Source organism: Nesoenas mayeri (genome assembly GCF_963082525.1).
Source record: "Nesoenas mayeri genome assembly, chromosome: 5".
Taxonomy (NCBI): Eukaryota; Metazoa; Chordata; class Aves; order Columbiformes; family Columbidae; genus Nesoenas; species Nesoenas mayeri.
In genome coordinates, this window is record NC_137548.1 from 50,546,135 (window position 1) to 50,563,697 (window position 17,563).

At 46.4% G+C, this 17,563-nt stretch overlaps 1 protein-coding gene across 3 annotated transcripts in view; it reads left to right on the top strand.

Moving 5' to 3' along the window:
* The window catches only part of CD151 (CD151 molecule (Raph blood group)), a 39,598-nt gene that overhangs the window by 11,563 nt on the left and 10,472 nt on the right, over window positions 1-17,563 (top strand). For 2 of the 3 annotated variants that reach the window (XM_080345519.1, XM_080345521.1), the window contains exons 2-4: window positions 6,558-6,677; window positions 13,082-13,185; window positions 14,335-14,526. In XM_080345519.1, coding sequence (XP_080201645.1) covers window positions 13,102-13,185; window positions 14,335-14,526 — 276 coding nt within the window. In that variant the 5' untranslated portion in view covers window positions 6,558-6,677; window positions 13,082-13,101. The remainder of the gene's footprint in view (window positions 1-6,557; window positions 6,678-13,081; window positions 13,186-14,334; window positions 14,527-17,563) is intronic. The other variant, XM_080345520.1, reaches the window with a different exon arrangement.

Here is a 17,563-nt window from a genome sequence, read left to right on the forward strand (position 1 = left end):
TCTTGGCTTGCCATGGGATACGCACCTGATACTGTGGGTACGGAGAAAATCTGCTGGCTTTTACTTAGTTACCTTTTCACTGTAAAGTTTTGTAGGGAATGAAGCTGAAAGTACCTCTGCAATGAGACTGCAGTCAAATTTTGAGTGACTATGTGCTAGCTACAACACAGCATACGTTCTTAGGTTAGTCTTTCCCTAAGCTCAAACCACTACGTAAAAACTCAGCTATTTGCAGGGAGTGAATAAATGGTTATCACTGCGACATTATTTGGAGAGCACTTTGAATTCATGTGCAGAATTACCTGAACAGGCTTTGTGGAGGCTGGGAGGATTTTTATCCTCATGGGACTTTTAGTGCTTGTTGGCCTGGCACGGCAACAGGGCAGGGAGTTTTGTGAGCACTCCCTGAAAACACTGAGGACCCAGTGGCTTCTTTTCTGAGAGCTGAGCTGAAAATGAATGTAATGAATAGGAAGGGATCATGCAGAAAGCTGATTCTGCACAAACTGTTTTGTTCAGAAATAGGATTTAATATTACTGGTAAATTCTCCAGTGCAAACAAAGACCTGCTTGAAAAAAAACAAAACGAGTAAAAACACCAAACATCTATAAACCCTGCAGTGCCTGCGAACAGAGTTGGTAAAGTAGAATTTAAAATACTAATAGCAGGCTGCAGTAAAAAGTTGGTCTTGTCTGTTGGCTAACCCTGACATAACTGAATTATTGTTCCTCCTTGTGGCAAACCCTCATTGCTGTGAGCTCTCTGGAAACGTGCCAGGCACTGTTTTCTGGTGCTCTGAGTGAGAGAAAAGCAATGGTTATTGTTCCTCTCCTCAGTTCAATGACTGGTGAAGTGGTTTCTGTGTATAAATAGTGTAAAGTGCTTTGGGATCCTTCAGGATAAAGGAGGCTGTTATGAGATACAAGAGGATGTTGTTTGACGCAGGAGTCCCCATTGGTCGTGCAGTGTGTGCTGGTCTCTGGCTGCATTCCAGCTCCCAGTGGGGACTGGGTGCGTGGAGCGGCTGCTTGCTTCCCTGACATACCACTTCTGGGAGCAGTGCACGGGGGCTTTCTGCTTTCAGGATGTGGCTGGCTGTGTATATTTTGTTAGGACCAGCAAGTCCTGTGAAAGATTTTTTGTTTGCTTTGTAGTGGAACAGTGCTAGAACACACACACACGCAGTTCTGGGCATGCTTGATCCCTCTTTCTTTCTCTTTCATGATTTCTTATTCTTAATGGTTGTGAAGTTGATTGTACACTAAAGTCCCTTTTATCCTGGAGGATCCCTAAGCCAGCCGTCACCTCGCCCTGGTTCGACTAACCCACTCATAAAACATTTAATTTGCAGGCATGTGTGTTATGCTAAACATGTAAATCCTTGCTGCATTTGAAATTTGTGTTCATTTCAGTAAGTCCTTCCCCTGGGGAGTAAACAGTCACAACAAATGAGCAGAAGGCTTAAGTACTCTTCTCTTGAGAGGCAGCTCTTGTCTCAAAGAGCAGGCGGCTCCTCAAGTGTATTAGGCAACCCGTTCCTCACTGGATACCTGACTGTCGTTCCTCACTGGATACCTGACTGTCGTCAAAATTAGCGGGAGTCAAGAGTCTGCATTGCTCTTGAGGGGTCTATTCAAAACACAGCAGCTTGAGCCAGGGTAGAAGAAAAGAGGGATTTGTCAAGTGTCCCGAGGGGTGATGCAGGATTGTGTTACACCTGTGGAGGTGATGCCTAGACCCAGGGGGTGTTGAGGTGAGACCCTCCTAAACTCCCAGGATGGGATCTTGCTTATCCTCTCCTAAGTTTTTCAGAAAGGTCCTTTCCTGGTTGAGAGGTAGAGCCAAGCAGGGCCTGCCAAAGATGGCCAAGAGATCCAAGCAGGGCCTGCCAAAAATGGCCAAGAGATCATCTTACTGAATGTAGGTGGCTTTGTAAGTTGTCTCCACCTCTCCTAGAACCATCATGCACATTCCTGGTAGGAGTAGGTGATGTGGCTGGAAAACATTGCTTTGTTTTCCTGCTTCTCAGCAGCCCCTAAAATGCTTGGGGCAAGTTCCTTTTGTACTAGGTACTGTACAGTCAAGGAAGATGACTCCATGCCCTCAGGTGCATGTAATCAGTTTAGACAACAGGCAGAAGAAGATAAAGGCAGTTTCCATTCTGTTGCCTGGGGAATCTCATGCAGCAGTGCCAAATGAGTTCAATTTCCATTTGAAGGGTCAGGAAGGAGGGTTTTGGACCAAAATCTGTTCTGTGTGGCTGCCCCCCACACAAATGTAAACGGTGATTCCTGAGAAACAGCTTACTTGCCTCACTGGATGTCTGGCTCATGTTTTGCCTTCTCCCCAGCCCTAGATGCACAAGTACTCTGACTTCCACGCATGTTCAGACATGCTGAGATGGAAAGCAAAGCGTTGAGCTTTGCATTCTGGTTCGGCCTCCTCTTGAAGGAGAGGAGTATGGAAGCAGCATGAAGCAGATAGATAAATGGTAGGGCACAGGGGCTGCTTGAGAAGAGTTTGGGCCCAGCCTTTGGGCCTGAAGATGCTTCAGAGCTATTGCTTGCTTTGCAGGTGACTGCACTGCCTGTGCCTTCCCTCCTCTCTCCAGTTACTCAGAAAGCACCCCTGTCTGATCTTTAATTAATGTCTCCAGGATGTTGTTTGGCCTGCTTGTCAATGGCTGAAGTACTGGGATTTCCACTGTTTCTCTCAAGAGATGTTTTTATGGTCTAGAGGCTACATAGCAATGTGAACCAACAAGTTTCTAGCTCTTACCAGAGCATTCCTTTCCATAGTGAACAGAAGCAGGGCTAATCTAAGCCATTATAAATGAAGGTGTGTCATCAATACTATCCTATGTGAAGGCCTGCAAGGAACGTCCCCTTAAAGATAACAGGAAGTTAAAATGATTATGAATTGTGTTAGATTTGATCCACTAATAAAAAGTGACTTTTTCTTCTTCCCGAGTGGTTTATAAATACTCCATTATCCCACCCAGGCAAGTCAGGAAGTATTACTGCTTCCACACCCTAGTACAGACAATAGATAAGAGTTTAAGCCTTAGGCTGTGAAGTAAGTTAGTGTCAGGGTATAGGTCAAATGATCGTTAATTCAGTATCCAAACAGATGTGTTAAGGAGAAAGAATTACTATTTTCTTCCCCTTGCCATTCTGCTGCCTGCAATTGCAATGGAAACAGATTGCAGGGAGGATTGAACCTGCCTGCTGTAGGATGAGGGTGAGATGGCTGAGGATGTAGCAGTACAAACAATTATGAAAAGTTTGGGACCCTCTGTCTTAGAATATCAGGGGATAGAGTGGATATTTGAGGCCATTTTCCAGTAGAGCAGCCTTACGCAGCCTAGCTGCCTCCACAGAAATGACAAGGCATGGGACAACAAGCCAAGCTTAGAGGGATGAGGTGCTAGCAAGGGTCCTCAGGCTGTTGCTCTGTGATGTGGTGGATGTGCTAGAGCACACTTGAAGTCTTACAGAAATGAGTCAGGGGCTCCTGAGGTAAAAGGAGCCAACAGGGAAAAGACAGCAAGAGATGAGCACGGATGAGTCAAGATCTGCTGGTCAAACTAAAGGGCAAAAAGGAAGTGCACAGGCAATGGAAGAAGGGCTGGGTATCCTGGGAAGATATCCTGGGACACTGCCTGGTTCTGTAGGTATAGTGTCAGGAAGGCCAAGGCACAGCTGGAGCTGAACTCCGTCAGGGATGCAAAGAATAATAAGGGCTTCTATAGGTATGTCTGCCAGAAAAGGAAGACATGAGCAAGACTGGCAAACTGGTAACAATGGACAAGGAGAAGGCTGAGGTACTGAACAACTTCTTTGCCTCAGTCTTCAGTGGCAAGCTCTCTTCCCACACCTCTCAAGTGGATGGACCTCAAGGCATCTCAAGGCTCCCGTGGTCCCTCCCACTGTAAGAGAAGATAAGGTTCATGACCACCTGAGGAACCTGAACATACATAAGTCTATGGGACCTGATAAGATGCTTCCCAAAGTCATCATGGAATTGGCTGATGCAGTTGCCAAGCCACTCTCCATGATATTCAAAAAGTCATGGCAGTCAGGTGAAGTCCCCGGTGACTGGAAAAATGGTAACATCACACTAATTTTTAAGAAAGGTGTAAAGGAGGACCCTGGGAGCTATTGACGTGTCAGCCTCACCTCTGTGCTTGGGAAGATTGTGGAACAGATCCTCCTACAAGCTATGTTAAGGCACATGGAGAACAGGGAGGTGATTCGAGACAGCCAGCATGGCTTCACCAAGGACAAGTGTTGCCTGACCAATTTAGTGGGCTTCTATGGTGGCATGACTACCTCAGTGGACAAGGGAAGAGCTATGGTTGTCATCTGTCTGGTCTTCTGTAAAGCCTTTGGCACAGCCCTCCACATTTTATTATCTCTAAATTGGAAAGGTATGGATTTGACGGATGGACTGTTTGGTGGATAAGGAATTGGCTGGATGGTTGCGTTCAGAGAGTAGTGGTCAATGGCTCAGGGTCCGGATGGAGATCAGTGACAAGTGGTGTCCCTCAGTGGTCTGTACTGGAACTAGTACTGTTGAGTATCTTCATCAATGACATAGACAAGTGGGATCGAGCACACTCTCAGCAAGTTTGTGGATGACACCAAGCTGAATGGTGCAGTTGACAGGCCTGAGGGACAGAATGCCATCCAGAGGGACCCAGACAAGCTCGAGAGCTAGGCCTGTGTGAACCCCATGATGTCCTGCACCTGAGCCAGGGCAACTCCAGGTATCAGAACAGCCTGGGGGATGAAGGGATTGAGAGCAGCCCTGTGGAGAAGAACTTGGGGATACTGGTGAATGGAAAGCTGGACATGACCCGCAATGTGTACTTGCTGTCCAGAAGGCCAGTTGTATCTTGGGCTCCATCAAAAGGAATGTGGCCAGGAGGTTGAGGGAGGTGATCCTACTCCTCTACTCTGCTCTAGTGAGACCCAACCTGGGGTATGGCATCCAACTCTGGAACCCTCAGTACAGGAAAGACATGGACCTGTTGGAGAGGGGCCAGAGGAGGCCACCAAGATTATCAGAGTGCTGGAACACCTCTGCTGTGAGGACAGGCTGAGAGACTTGGGGTTGTTCGGCCTGGAGAAGAGAGAAGACTCTGGGGAGACCTTACTGCAGCCTTTCAGTACTTGAACGGGGCTTATAAGAAACATGGAGACAGACTTTCTAGTAGAGCCTGAAAGAGGGTAGATTCAGGCTAGATATAAGGAAGAATTTTTTTCGATGGGGGTGGTGAAACACTGGAACACATTGCCCAGAGAGGTGGAAGATGCCCTGTCCCTGGAAACATTCAGAGTTAGGTTGGATGGGGCAGCTCGATCTAGTTGAAGGTGTTCCTGCTTGTTGCAGAGGGTTGTACTAGATAACGTTTAAAGGTCCCTTCCAAACCAAACCATTCTATGATAAATGTAGTACGGTTGCAGAGAAATAACTCCTCTTAAGTTTGAAGGCACATTCCTGTGGCTTCTTGCTTATCTGAGGAAAGTATTGTGCATTTACACTGGGAGGTTGAAGCCTTGCTCTAGGAGGGCTGGCAGTGACAATGAATTCGGGGGAGCTGTTCTCCAGAAGAGCCTGCTGTGGTGCTTAGAACCTGTGTCTTAATTATGCTTCACCAGGGATAGAGGCTGAAGAACACAGTGACTTCCTAGTGCACTTTTTCTCTGCAGGGGCCCTGCTCTGGTTTGTACTCTGTATCCTGGGGCTTGTAAGCCCTGGGAGCAGAGGATGGATGTATCCACTGAGTTATGGTACTCTCTGCCCACCTCCCTGGAAGCTCCCATGGGAGAGCTTGGAGCAAAGATCACTTGGAGGCACTAATAGCAGCTAGTGCAGCTTCACATTGTGCAGAAGGGTCTTCTTCCTGAGCTTTCTCATGGAGTTAGTTTCAGGCCTCTTGCACCAGAATGAGCTGTTGTGGTCCGTACACAGCCTTGACAGAAATGATAGCAGTGTTTGCAGGATGCAGCAGTGAATATAAATGTGTTCTGACAGCTTCCTATCATCAGAAAGTCTTCACACTTTCCTCTGCTACAGTTTGGCTCTCCCCTGTTATCCAGTGCACAATTTCATTAAGTGCATTTGTTAAGTTGTATTCTGAAATCATGCACTCTTTGTTAAAAGGGGGACTTGATAGCAAAGTGTATTATCAAATATTGATTTCCAGAATTAACTTTGACATAGTTCAAAGATGAGGGCATACTTCTTAGCAGGGCCTGTTAGGATAGGGTAATGGTTTTAAACTAAGGGAGGGGAGATCAGGCTGGACTTGAGGAAGAAATTTTTTTACAACAAGGGTGGTAAAATACTGGAATGTGTTGCCTGTAGAGGTGGGGGATGCCGCATCCCTGGAGACATTCAGGGCCAGACTGGACGGAGCTCTGAGCAACCTGATCTAGTTGAAGATGTCCCTGCTCATTGCAGGGAGGTTGGACTAGATGACCTTTGAAGCCCCCTTCCAACCCAAACTATTCTATGATTCATTATTCTCTGCATCTCTTTTGTTTTTCAGCTTTCTGCTTTCCTGAATCCAGCAGAGGACCAGAGGCAGCAAGAAGAGAGGGGTGGAAGAAAGTACTTGAAGAGGACTGAACGTTTGCTTTGGCACTGTGAGCTGCTTTGGTGGTGGAAGGTCAGTGTGAAGGGTGTTGACCCAAGTTGGCCATAGGTTTGGGGTGGATAAGGCACTCAATAGTTGTGTAAATCAGAGGTCTTCTCCTGGGAAGGCTTTACTTACTGAATTCTGGCTGCTTTCTGGGCTGTATGAGGTGTGCTGGCAAGTTGATATCCTTTTCTGAGGATGTTCTGTGGGGTAAGTTAAGTGGTTGTGGTAGTATTTTCATCTTACAGAGAGGGAACTTAGAGAGGTCATGCTTCCAAAGATTGGACTTTAGCCTTGCTGGAGAATGAGGTTTTCAGTCAGTTTGCTCAAGATAATAGGTGATTGGCCCACACCTGCATTGCATGTACCAAGGGGAGGACATCTGCTTGCTTTGTTTGCTAAGAACTGCCTCAGGGCCAGGGTTGTCTGGCCTAGCTCAGACTCCAGCAAAGCTGAAGCTTGCCCTCCAGGCCTGTACTGTGCCCACTGGGTGCGGGAGGTGGCTGTGTTGGCAGGGGGCTGACGATATTGGACTTGGGGCCCTTTGGGAGCTGCGCTTTCATAGCAGCATAGGTGCAGCAGAATTTTCTGCAGGTGGTCTTTCTGGTGTGTGTTGGCAAAGAGGTTAGAGGCTATTTCACTTCCGGCATACAAGTTATCTAAGAAATAGACGTCACTGATGCATTGGATTAAAAATTCAGTACTTAAAAATAATGATGCTTTTAATGGGCTGGGAGCTATTTCATTTGCTTTGGCATTGTTTCTTCCCATCCATCAGATGCTTCTTTTGGGCAGGTAATGCAGAAAAAGCCTGCAGGCCTGGCTTTCTGTGCTGTTTAATTAAGTACTGTTACTGTGCAAGTTCAGGCAAATGTACCAAGCAACGTCTGTGATGACTCACTGACTGTCTAGCCAGCAGGAGTGTGTGTGTTTGTGCATGCCACGTGCTTTCTGAGTTGGGATGTAGGTGTGTGCCTTGTATGTGCCTTTGGGCCTGCAAATAAAAATACAGTGGTCTGACGTGGGATAACCAGACCAAGTCCTGCCATTGAGATTTTAGGTGGCTCAGCACAATGAAGCAGCTGTTTGTGCAGTGCTTGTCTTCCCAGGTCCTCACCATTGGGAACTGGAGCCAAACTTGCTCAACTTCTGGTACGTTCCTGTTGTTCCGTTTGTCCTAAGTTTAGTCTCACTAGGATGAGAGCCCAAGAAAATGGGATGGAATGGTTTCACTTTTGGAGTGACCCCTGCCTTGCCTGGTAGTCACGCACTGTGTATTCTTACCCAGTTGGGAGGTTGTGGCTTGCAGTCAGAGCAGAATGAGTTCACTTTCTTTTTTCCTCCTCTCCTTTTTTCCTCCTCGAGATGGTTGTAGAGGTGGGTCATCCTTTCCTTCTAGCTTGTCAAGTAGGTGCTTCACTATCGCTCCATTCTTTCCTACTTCATTACTAGCATCTTGCAATCTTTGATGTATTTGAGCCAGCATGGCTTGTAAATGGTTGCCAGAATCGCTTTACCAGACAATCCTGTCATTGTAAGTATGGGTTTTACTAACCCCAAAATAGGTTGTTCCAGTTCACTGGCCAAAGTATCCTATACTGGCAAAGGCGCTTTTGAGGCAGTGCAGTTACCATAGGGCTTTTGCTAATACACCAGTCACCTGGAGCCTGTCATGCCTCACAGCTGGCGTTCCTGTCAGCAGGGGTACTCAGTGAAGATCCTTACAACATCACTGGGTTTAGAGAAAAATGAGGGTCCTGTGTTGGGGTAGAAGAGCAGAGGCAAAGGGCAGACTAAGGGACTTGCCCATGGCCATGCACAAAGTCAGTGTCAGAGTGGAGAGCTGGATTCAAGCTGTTCAACCCCCACTTTCTTGAATTAATTTTCAAACTGTTACATCTCCCTTTCATGTACAGGTTCTGTCACACTGAGTTTGTCCTTGTGTTTTATTTGCATCTTTGTGTATTTTGTTTTAGTTAGAGCATTATTTCTTCTTATTGCTTATATTGCAGTGTGTGTGGGCATAGCAGGAACCTGTTGTTGATTTCTGGCAAATTACATAAAAATACTTCTCTTCATTTTCTGACTAAATTTCACAGCTTGTATCCTATGATTGCTTGCTTAAATTTAACTTGCTGATGAAGCTACTGTCTATTGGACTGAACCAAGATAACTTCTTTTTGGAGATACTTTTGGTCTTCTAACCACTTTTTCAGTTAGTAAAGTGCTTCCTGTTATGAAGCTCATGTCTATGTAATATATTTTTATGCATTTGTAAATACAGCTCTGTGGTACAGCTTGCTGTTTTCTGTCCACTGGAGAACTTGTTTGTAATTATCGATAAGACCTCTGCCTTGATGTTCTTAAGTATAACCATGTATTTTAATTAACACTGCTGCTTCTTGTCTGTTTCCAAGAGTGATTTGTGTACTTCTGAGGGTCTGTTATGAAGATGACTAAAGCCAAGAGACCCTCATCATGTCAGTGAGTTTGGGATGAGGCCTCCCCATTGTTCATCTCAGTGTTGCGGCACAGATCAACACCTCTGTGTTTTTTGGGACCACGAGGCTTAGCCTGTGAGGCAGGTTGTGGCTCCCCTCTCCACTGCCTGGGCTCTTTGGCGCAGGCATTTCACTGGTGTCTCCTGCCATCACTTGCTTTCCCTGACGACCAGCGTAGCTCCCTAAAGCCTGACCCAGTCTTTGCAGGCAGTGGGAGGTGGCAAGCCACCCTGTGTGAGGCAAGGAGCACAAACATATAACTTCCAAAAAAAGGATCTGGAGGGAGCTGCCTTTCCCCAAATAGCTTGCTGGGTGGGTCAATAAGCATGCAGAGGCAGCCAGTGCCATCAGCTCTGCTCCTGGCGGGGAAGGACAGATCAAACAGGAGACAGCCCTGTTTGCTTTCTGATTCATGGCCTGCCATCCCAGCATGAATCTCTGTGCTTTATAAATATGCAGCTGTTCTCTGCCAGCTTTCTGGGAACAGGCAGATCTTTTCCTCCCAGCAGTGAAGCCAAGCTGCCTGAAAGGCCTGTACACAATGCTCAGCAGAGCGGGACGTGTTCTGGAGGGGGTTTCAGACTGACTGTTACCAGTGCAAGTGTGGTCTCAGATGTGTGTCTGCCCAGTCCTCACCCAGAACAAGGTGCAGCTTGGTCTGTGATTTCTGAGCTCTCAGATCAGAAGGAAGGACAAGTTAGCATCCCTTGCTGAGCCCCAGCACCTGCTGAATGGTGATACATGGAAATACCTGTAGTGGCTTTTTTTTGAGCAGGGGAATGGGAGAGGTTCTTGAAATCTTCTGGAGCAAGAAAGAAACTGGGCAGTGAAACCAACCCAAGGACAGTAAGCATTGTTACCATCTTCTGACTATCAGTGCTATTGTACCAGGGTCAGTCTCAGCAAACCTGTGGCGTATTTTCATCTGCATACTGCCCTGATGCTAGAAGGGGTGGGCAGAAAGCCAAGTGTAGCCCTTAGAGTCTGTTACTGGAGCACATCTCCCAGGTCTGGGCTGTGGTACCTGTGTTGGGTTCTGCAGGCCATGTGTGGCTGTGAGAACCTGCCTTGCTGCTGCCATTCCTGTTCTGTGGCTAAAGGAAGCCTCTGGGAACTGTAAATTTTTCACCTTTCACAAATGGTGCTTTCACGGGCTATCTTCTCAGTGAGACTTTACGAGTCTGTTCAGTGCAGACCACCAGCATCCATTCCTTCCTGCTGCCCTGGGCCTTTTTGTGCTGCAATGTGGTAATTAATCTGAGCATTGCTGGAGGTTCTGATCTCTTCTGAAGATAATTGTGAAGAGTAATTCTCCTCGATAGATGCCATCATCTCAGAGCTGTTCCCTTTGCCAGTAAAACAGCCTTCTGCTGCCAGCTGTTGTTGCCAGATGTTATTCTAGAGAAAAATGGGTTTTTTTGAAATGGTGGTGGGGGACAGGCATGAGTGGGACTGCTGGCACACCCTCACCCTTGCCTTCCCTGTTAGCTTCATTTATTAGTTTCTAAAGCACAGGCCTGGATGGGGTTTTGAGTGGGCTGGCATGAAGCAAAAAGAAACAGTTCCCTTGCAAATAAAATACAATTATGTTGCAGAATAAGCAGCTGCTGTTCCCAGTCTTGGTTCATCCAGCTCTAAAGCCATATGTTAGCAATGTAGCAGCAAAGATAATACTAACAGATTCAGCCTGATAGGCACTTGATGTGCAGCCTGTCTGTGTGTACCTGTTGCTCGCTTTCTTTATTGTCAGGTGTTTTGCAGTGTGCTTACCAAAGTAGATGAGTGTCTGTACTGCATTGCTAGGTTTTAGCTGCAGTAGGTCCCCAGAGGAAGCTTGTATCACTTGCGGGAAGAAGTTTTGTAATCTAAGTGTGCATGAACTGAATGCCTCTGGAAAAGAGGAGGGGCTGTTTGCCTCCCTGCTTCCAGGGAAATTGCTGCTTTAGGAAAACATTTTGCTCTGATATGGGTGCAAGATATTTTCATCATTCCCTGCTGGCTGGTAGTGGGGAGGAAAGGGATGATTTTTTAAGTGAATGCAGGAGAGGTGGTGTGGATTTGGTTGCAACTCTGGAAACTTCCTCACACAGATGATGCTGGCAGCGATGCTCTGGGCAGTGCCTTTATCTTGTCTGCCTGGTCAGTCAGTGGTGAGAATTTTTTTGAGAGGTTCAGACCTTCTGGCGTCAACAGGAGGCAGTGAAGTGACATGGAGCTGCAGTTGCTGCAGACCTACTTCTGAGAAACCTGCTCAAGAGTGTAGCACATCTGTAACGCTGCACTAGGAGTGACCCACTGTTGTGGTTTGACCCCAGCTAGCAGTACAACCACAATAGCCTCTCACTTCCCCCCCTTCCCACCCCCCACAACAGGGGAGAGAGATTGCAAGGGAAGGGAGAAACTTAGATTGAGATAAATGCAGTTTAATAAAATAACAAAATACTAATACATTACTAGTAAATATATATATATATAAAAATAGAAATAAAAGATACTCAAGGCAATTCCTCATGAGCTCTGTCCACAACTGAGCAGCCAGTCCCAGCAGCCACACACGGTCCCAAAGCTCATCCCAGAGAGAGAAAAGAAAGGAAAAAGGTAGAAAAGGCCAGAGCCTCTGCAAAATGGCAAAAGGCTGGGCTAAAAACTCCCCTGGCTCCAACAAAAAAGAGTGAAGGAAAAAAAACAATGCGCGCAAGAGAAAGTGCCCAAGAGAGCAAGCAGAAGGCCCAACTCTCCTTATATCTGAAGCATGATGCAAGGGGATGGAATACTCTCATTGATCAGTCTGGATGTCAGTCAAGCTTTGCCTCGTCCATGTCCTCCTTCCTTGATGTCTCACACCTGTGGGCAGAGCACTCAGAATGTCCTTGGCTCTCAGACCAGAGCAATTAAAAACATTAACTCTGTGCTGAGGTGTTATCTTCTTGTTCTCAAATTAAGTCCAAATAATGAGCGTGCTAGCTATGAAAAAGAAAGGTTTCTAAGTGCATGAAGAAAAGTAACCCATTTTCAGTCAAACCAGTACACCCACAACTCCCATTTATTGTGTATTTGCAGTGACGTTTTACTGTGTCAGGTCATCTGAAGCCAATGGTTATGTTTCTTCCACTTAGTAGGGAAGACAGCTGGCCAGCGAGAAGGGCCATGAGATAAAAGGAAAGTGAAGAGAATTAATTACTACAACATATTGCTGCAGTTCAAAAAAAAATAGGCCATTTGAGCGGATAACAAGTGCATTCCAAGCTACAGCTGTAAACATTAAAAATAACCCAGACTTACAGAGAGGTCTATTTAAGGCAGTGGTAACTAATGCCACTGAGTAAAGAATATTCATTGGAGACAGATGATCCATAAATGTCAAAGACAGAGGTTTCTGCTGCTGCCTTCAGAAGCAGCATTTACAGGCTTCAGTCAGGAGCCAGATACTGGGATTTTTCTGGATAACAGGTTTGGGATTTTGTTTATTTGAGTTCAAATAGGAGGAAGTGAGCATGAACTATACTGAAGTTTCCTCACTGTAACATTGATCACAGTTCATGGTTTTGGCTTGACAGCTTCCACAACGATAGGTCTGATCCCTCCGCTGCAAGTACTGATTTAAAGGAAAATTAGTCTGCAAAAGTTGACAGCAAGATGGGGAGAAAGAAGGAGGATGAAGGCAGTACAGGAAGGCCACATGCTGGTACCATCTGCCTCCCTTTCACACTGTGTGAGGTCTTGTGCTGTGTAGGTCACCCATATGGGTACAAGAGCTCTCTAAGCAAGCACTGTCTAGAATCCCTGAAGTCAGTTGAATGGCTTGCTCACTGGCTTACTTCAGCAGAAGGTCAGAAGTGTGAGTTCTTGCAGGAGGAGAGTAGTAATGCTGGCCTTTTGGGAGAAAGGGTGTGATAACTGACTGACTCAAGCTTTTCTGATTTTTTTTTTCAGGAACTTGCTGAGCCAGAAAGATGCGTGAGTATACAGAAAAGAAGGAAACATGTGGGGCCATCTGTCTCAAGTACCTGCTCTTCATCTTCAACTTTTTCTTCTGGGTAAGAAACTTCAGTCTATTTCAGAGGCACTGAGATGGCACTGCAGTTTTGGTGTCGGGTGCAGAAATCTTGGGCTTGATTAATTCTTTGGCAAAAAGCACTGACATCAGTAGGACACAAATGTCATCCTGTGGGGTGAAATCTCATCCTTTGGGCTTGGCTGCCCAGGCTGGAGAAGTTGTGGCTTGGCACTGTAGTCTCTGGCTGTTTCTGGGTTATGTTGCCAACTATGGAAAATAACAGGGAGCCTGAAAACATGCTTTGTTTTTTCACCTAGCTTGCTTTTTCAGAGAGCCTGAGGACTGCATTGTCTTGTCATTCCTGCTGTCAAAATGGCAGAGGGAGTCCTGGCAGTGGAGTGGGACAGCTAGAGCAAGGGTAACAAACTACCTTCCTGCAGCTGGGTCCATGCTAGAGCTTTCTAGAGTTGTGCTTTCCATCAGAAAGTTATTGATGCCAAGGGATTGTTCTTTGCTGCCTGGGACAGAGCATTGGAGTGTCCAGGTCAGACCTTTAAGGAGAACTGTCTGAGCTTACTAGAAGCTGCATAAAACCCTCCAGAAACACAAGGCTTGCAAAGAGAGTAGAGACTGCTAGGAGTCTGACTGGCTTCTCCATGTTCATTTGCTGCAAGGGCTAGAGTTAACCAGCCAGGCTGTTTAGCTCCTTGACTGCTTTCTCCCCGTATGTATAGTCTAGGAAGGAGATGATGAGCATGGTTTTCATCTATGGGTAGTATTGCTGCTTGACAAACAGTGGAAAGATTGCTGATGTAAAGCTGTTTTCTTGCCCTCTGTTGCTAGGTAGCACCCCAATAGATTTGACATTTTTTCATATTTGCCCAGATAATGGCGTGGCTACTTTTCAAAAGGCTCTGGTTCAAGTATGAATTGCTGTGCACAGGTAGGCGCTTCAGAGAGCTTTCATCTCAGGCTGCTTGGGGTGCTCAGCTGGCCACCTTGACGCCCAGCCCCTCCCAGAGCACTGGGGCCTGCTCCTGGTCCCTGTGAGACCTCTGGGAGTCCTGTGTTTAGTGTGGATCATCTTTGGCTCTGCTTACAGAGCTGGTATCCCAGTCCAGTTCCTCTAGGAGGTGAGCAAGTTCATGCATCAAATGCCCTTCATTTGCTTGCTACTCTCTCTACCCAGCTGGCTGGCGGGGCTGTGATGGCCGTGGGCGCCTGGACCCTTGCTGAGAAGAGTGACTACATCAGCCTGCTCTCCTCCAGCACGTATTCGGCAACTGCTTATATTCTGGTGGTGGCTGGGGTGGTTGTCATGGTTACTGGCATCCTTGGTTGCTGCGCCACCTTCAAAGAGCGTCGGAATTTGCTAAGAGTGGTAAGTTTTGCTTGGTTATTTTGTTTGGGGGATGACTCACCCCATTTTCTCTTGAACCATGCTGGAAAGGAGGGAAACATCTTGGTTGTGTTCTGCACCGACCTTATTTGTTTGTCCTAGAGTAAATACCACTAAGGCCTCCAGCTCTGAACAGCAGTGCAGTCCTCGTCCTAGGGGACAGGTTCTACTGGAGAACATTTCCTTTCATCTACCCAAAGAATGTGCTTACCACTGCATGGTTCAAAAGTACAAAGCATAGCGATAATACCTATATTTTGTGTAAGAACACCTATTTGAAACTATTCAAAACAAAATACTGTGGCTTTTGTCTCTTCCTTCTTCCTGCCCATCCCATATTCTCTTTTGGAAAAGTGAAAGAGAGAGGAAAATATGAGAGACAAAACTGGCTTTTGATGACAGTAGGTTCAAGCCAAATTAACATGCTTTTTCACTTGCTTGTCAAAAATCAGAATATTTCTGATGAGTATGTTCTTTAATTGCAAAAATTTTAGTTTTGCTTCCACAAAAGAAGCCACACTGTTTTGATAATCTGCTGCTTTTTTGTATGCCTTTCCCTGTGTTACTTTCTGTTCACCCACATTCACTGAAGTTTTCAACCAGCCCTAGGGATTCTATTCTGCTTCCTCCCTCTCAAATTTCCCTTTCAATCTGGAGCATGGCAGTAGTCCCTTTCAGTATCTGGGCTGCCGTGGTGAGTGCAGTGACTGAAATAATGATCAGTGGCTCTTTGCTTTCACAGTTACAGAAAAGGATACTTAAGCAACTCTTCACCGGGTCCTTCCCTTGCAAATTCCTGTTCACCTGAGTGTCCCGTTTCCCCTCTTGGTTTGGATAGAGGAGGAGAAATAGGAGTTGCAAGCAAGGCCTGGTAATCCCTGTGAGAGGCAGAGTAGGGCCAGGAAGGGAGAATAAAACACAGAGGACACAGTAAGTGCATTGCTGTGCTTGTTCATTAGGCTCCTGGTCTGTAGCTGTCGTTTTGGCCTTGCTTTACTTACCCTCCATTCCTTTGTCTTTTTGCCTCAGCCAGAAGCTATGGTTGAAAATCCAGTGGGGTTTTCTTTGTTATTCTGCCACAGAAAAATAATAATTGTCTCTTGGGAACAAAAGATCACTCTGTCTCCTTACACCATGCGTCCTTTCGGAGTGGCTGGTTGTGACAGGCCTATTGTTTCTTCTTGCCTGTGGTCTGCTCTGAGTGCCAGTGAGTAATCTGCACTAGGGACAGGGCTGGTTGAGCCTGGCTGGAGTCCTTCGCCAGCTTTGAGCTCAGACAGTAATCCTGGCAGCTTCACAGTTCATGCCTTGGGGCCTCTGCCAGCGTGTCCCAATTTCTGTCTTTACCAGAGGACCACGTAAATATGTGAGAAAGAACTGTAATCAGCACTGTCTGCTCTCCTCAGTGCTTCCTTGGTGCTTTTAAAAATCAGTTATCGACAGCTTTGGCTGCTGTTTGTAAAATGCATACCTGGTTTTTAGTTTGTTTTTCTGTTGAAGGCTCAGGAAGCTGTGAAATTTTTTGCTGCCTTTCTATTTAACTGTGAGTTTTATAGGCTCACTTCAAGGCTTTTCGTAGTATTTCATTGCTCATCACCCACAGCTGCACCTTTTTTCTTTTTGGTCATTGCTTATTTACTTTCCTGTGTGCCTCCCTTAGCCAGGTGATGTGCTGAGGTTTGCGCAGCAGATACGGAGTTTCTCTGGCCCCCTGAACAGGCAGGGCAGTGGATCTGCAGCCTGACTGGCTGTGGTGCTACAGTCCAGCTCTTCACAAGCACACATACCAGTACTGTATTGTACTTTGGTGGAGATGCACGCCTGCATACACAAACTTTACATGTAGAAAACTTTACATGTAAAGAAAGAAGGTGACTTTCTTCAGGCTTGGCCTCTCACACTGCCACTCCAGCTAGCTAGCTACCTTGGACAGGGAGAAGGGAACACAAACGGGTTATGATTTCTGTTCCTGCAGCATTTCAGCCTGGAGCCTTCCCATTGAAGTGAGATTGCTGATCTAGAGGTATAGCTGTTACATATCTCTTCTTCAAGTAGTAGAAAGATCTCTCCAGAGAGCAGTTTGGATCATAGACATATTGAACCGTTCTTTGCCTTATTCAGAAAAAACACACTAATGCTTGATGCTTCACTCAAACACTTGAAGCTGGATGGAAGAATTCTGGAGCCTGTAGGTCTTGAGGAGACACCAGATAGCCCTGACTCTGGCTTGGAGCCAGAGTAAGAGTAAATTTTGCACAGAGGCCATCCAGGTCCAGGCATGTGTCTTCTACAGGCCTTTGGGTGATGCCACATTTCTGATTGTTTAGCTTCCTCTTGGGAAGCAAGCAGGGCGTGTCCCTGCAGCTCCATGCCAGAGCTGGCCTACTGCTTCCAGAGCACCTCTGCAATGCCTAATGAGAAACAAGAAGAGCAGCCCTGTGCTTTGTGTGTGTCCAGAGTGAAAGCTGCTGCCCCCATATGTCAGCTTGATACTTGGAAGTGGCCCTGAGGGAACGATGAGACAGGATAAGGATAATGATGCAGTGTATCAGCAGAGACAGGTTGGATGCGTGGGTGGCAGATGCAGTAACCGCCCTTACAAAGTGTTAAAAAGGTCCTGTGACTCAAATTTTGTAAGGTCTGCTGGATTCATGTTTCTGTCCACCGTAAACCAGCATAATGAGCCAAGATATGGTGACACAACTTAGCTCTACCTGAATGCCTTTGACATGATGACATGGAGCAAGGAAAAAATAAATAAAATAAACTTTCTAGTTCATTGGTTGTTCTCAGCATCCTGCCACCCTCCTCCCCCCCACTGCCTTTATAGAGAGAGATGATGTCAGAGCAGTTAGGTCATAACTAGGTCACAACAAAAGAAAGCCAGCCTTTGTGTCAAGGCCTGTGGATCATTTCTTGTCCCCTTTCAACCTCCTGCAAGTGTTGGGACCAGCCTTTAGCTATCTGACACACCGCTGGGTGACTCATTGCCCTGGTATGAATGGGTACCTTGTACAGG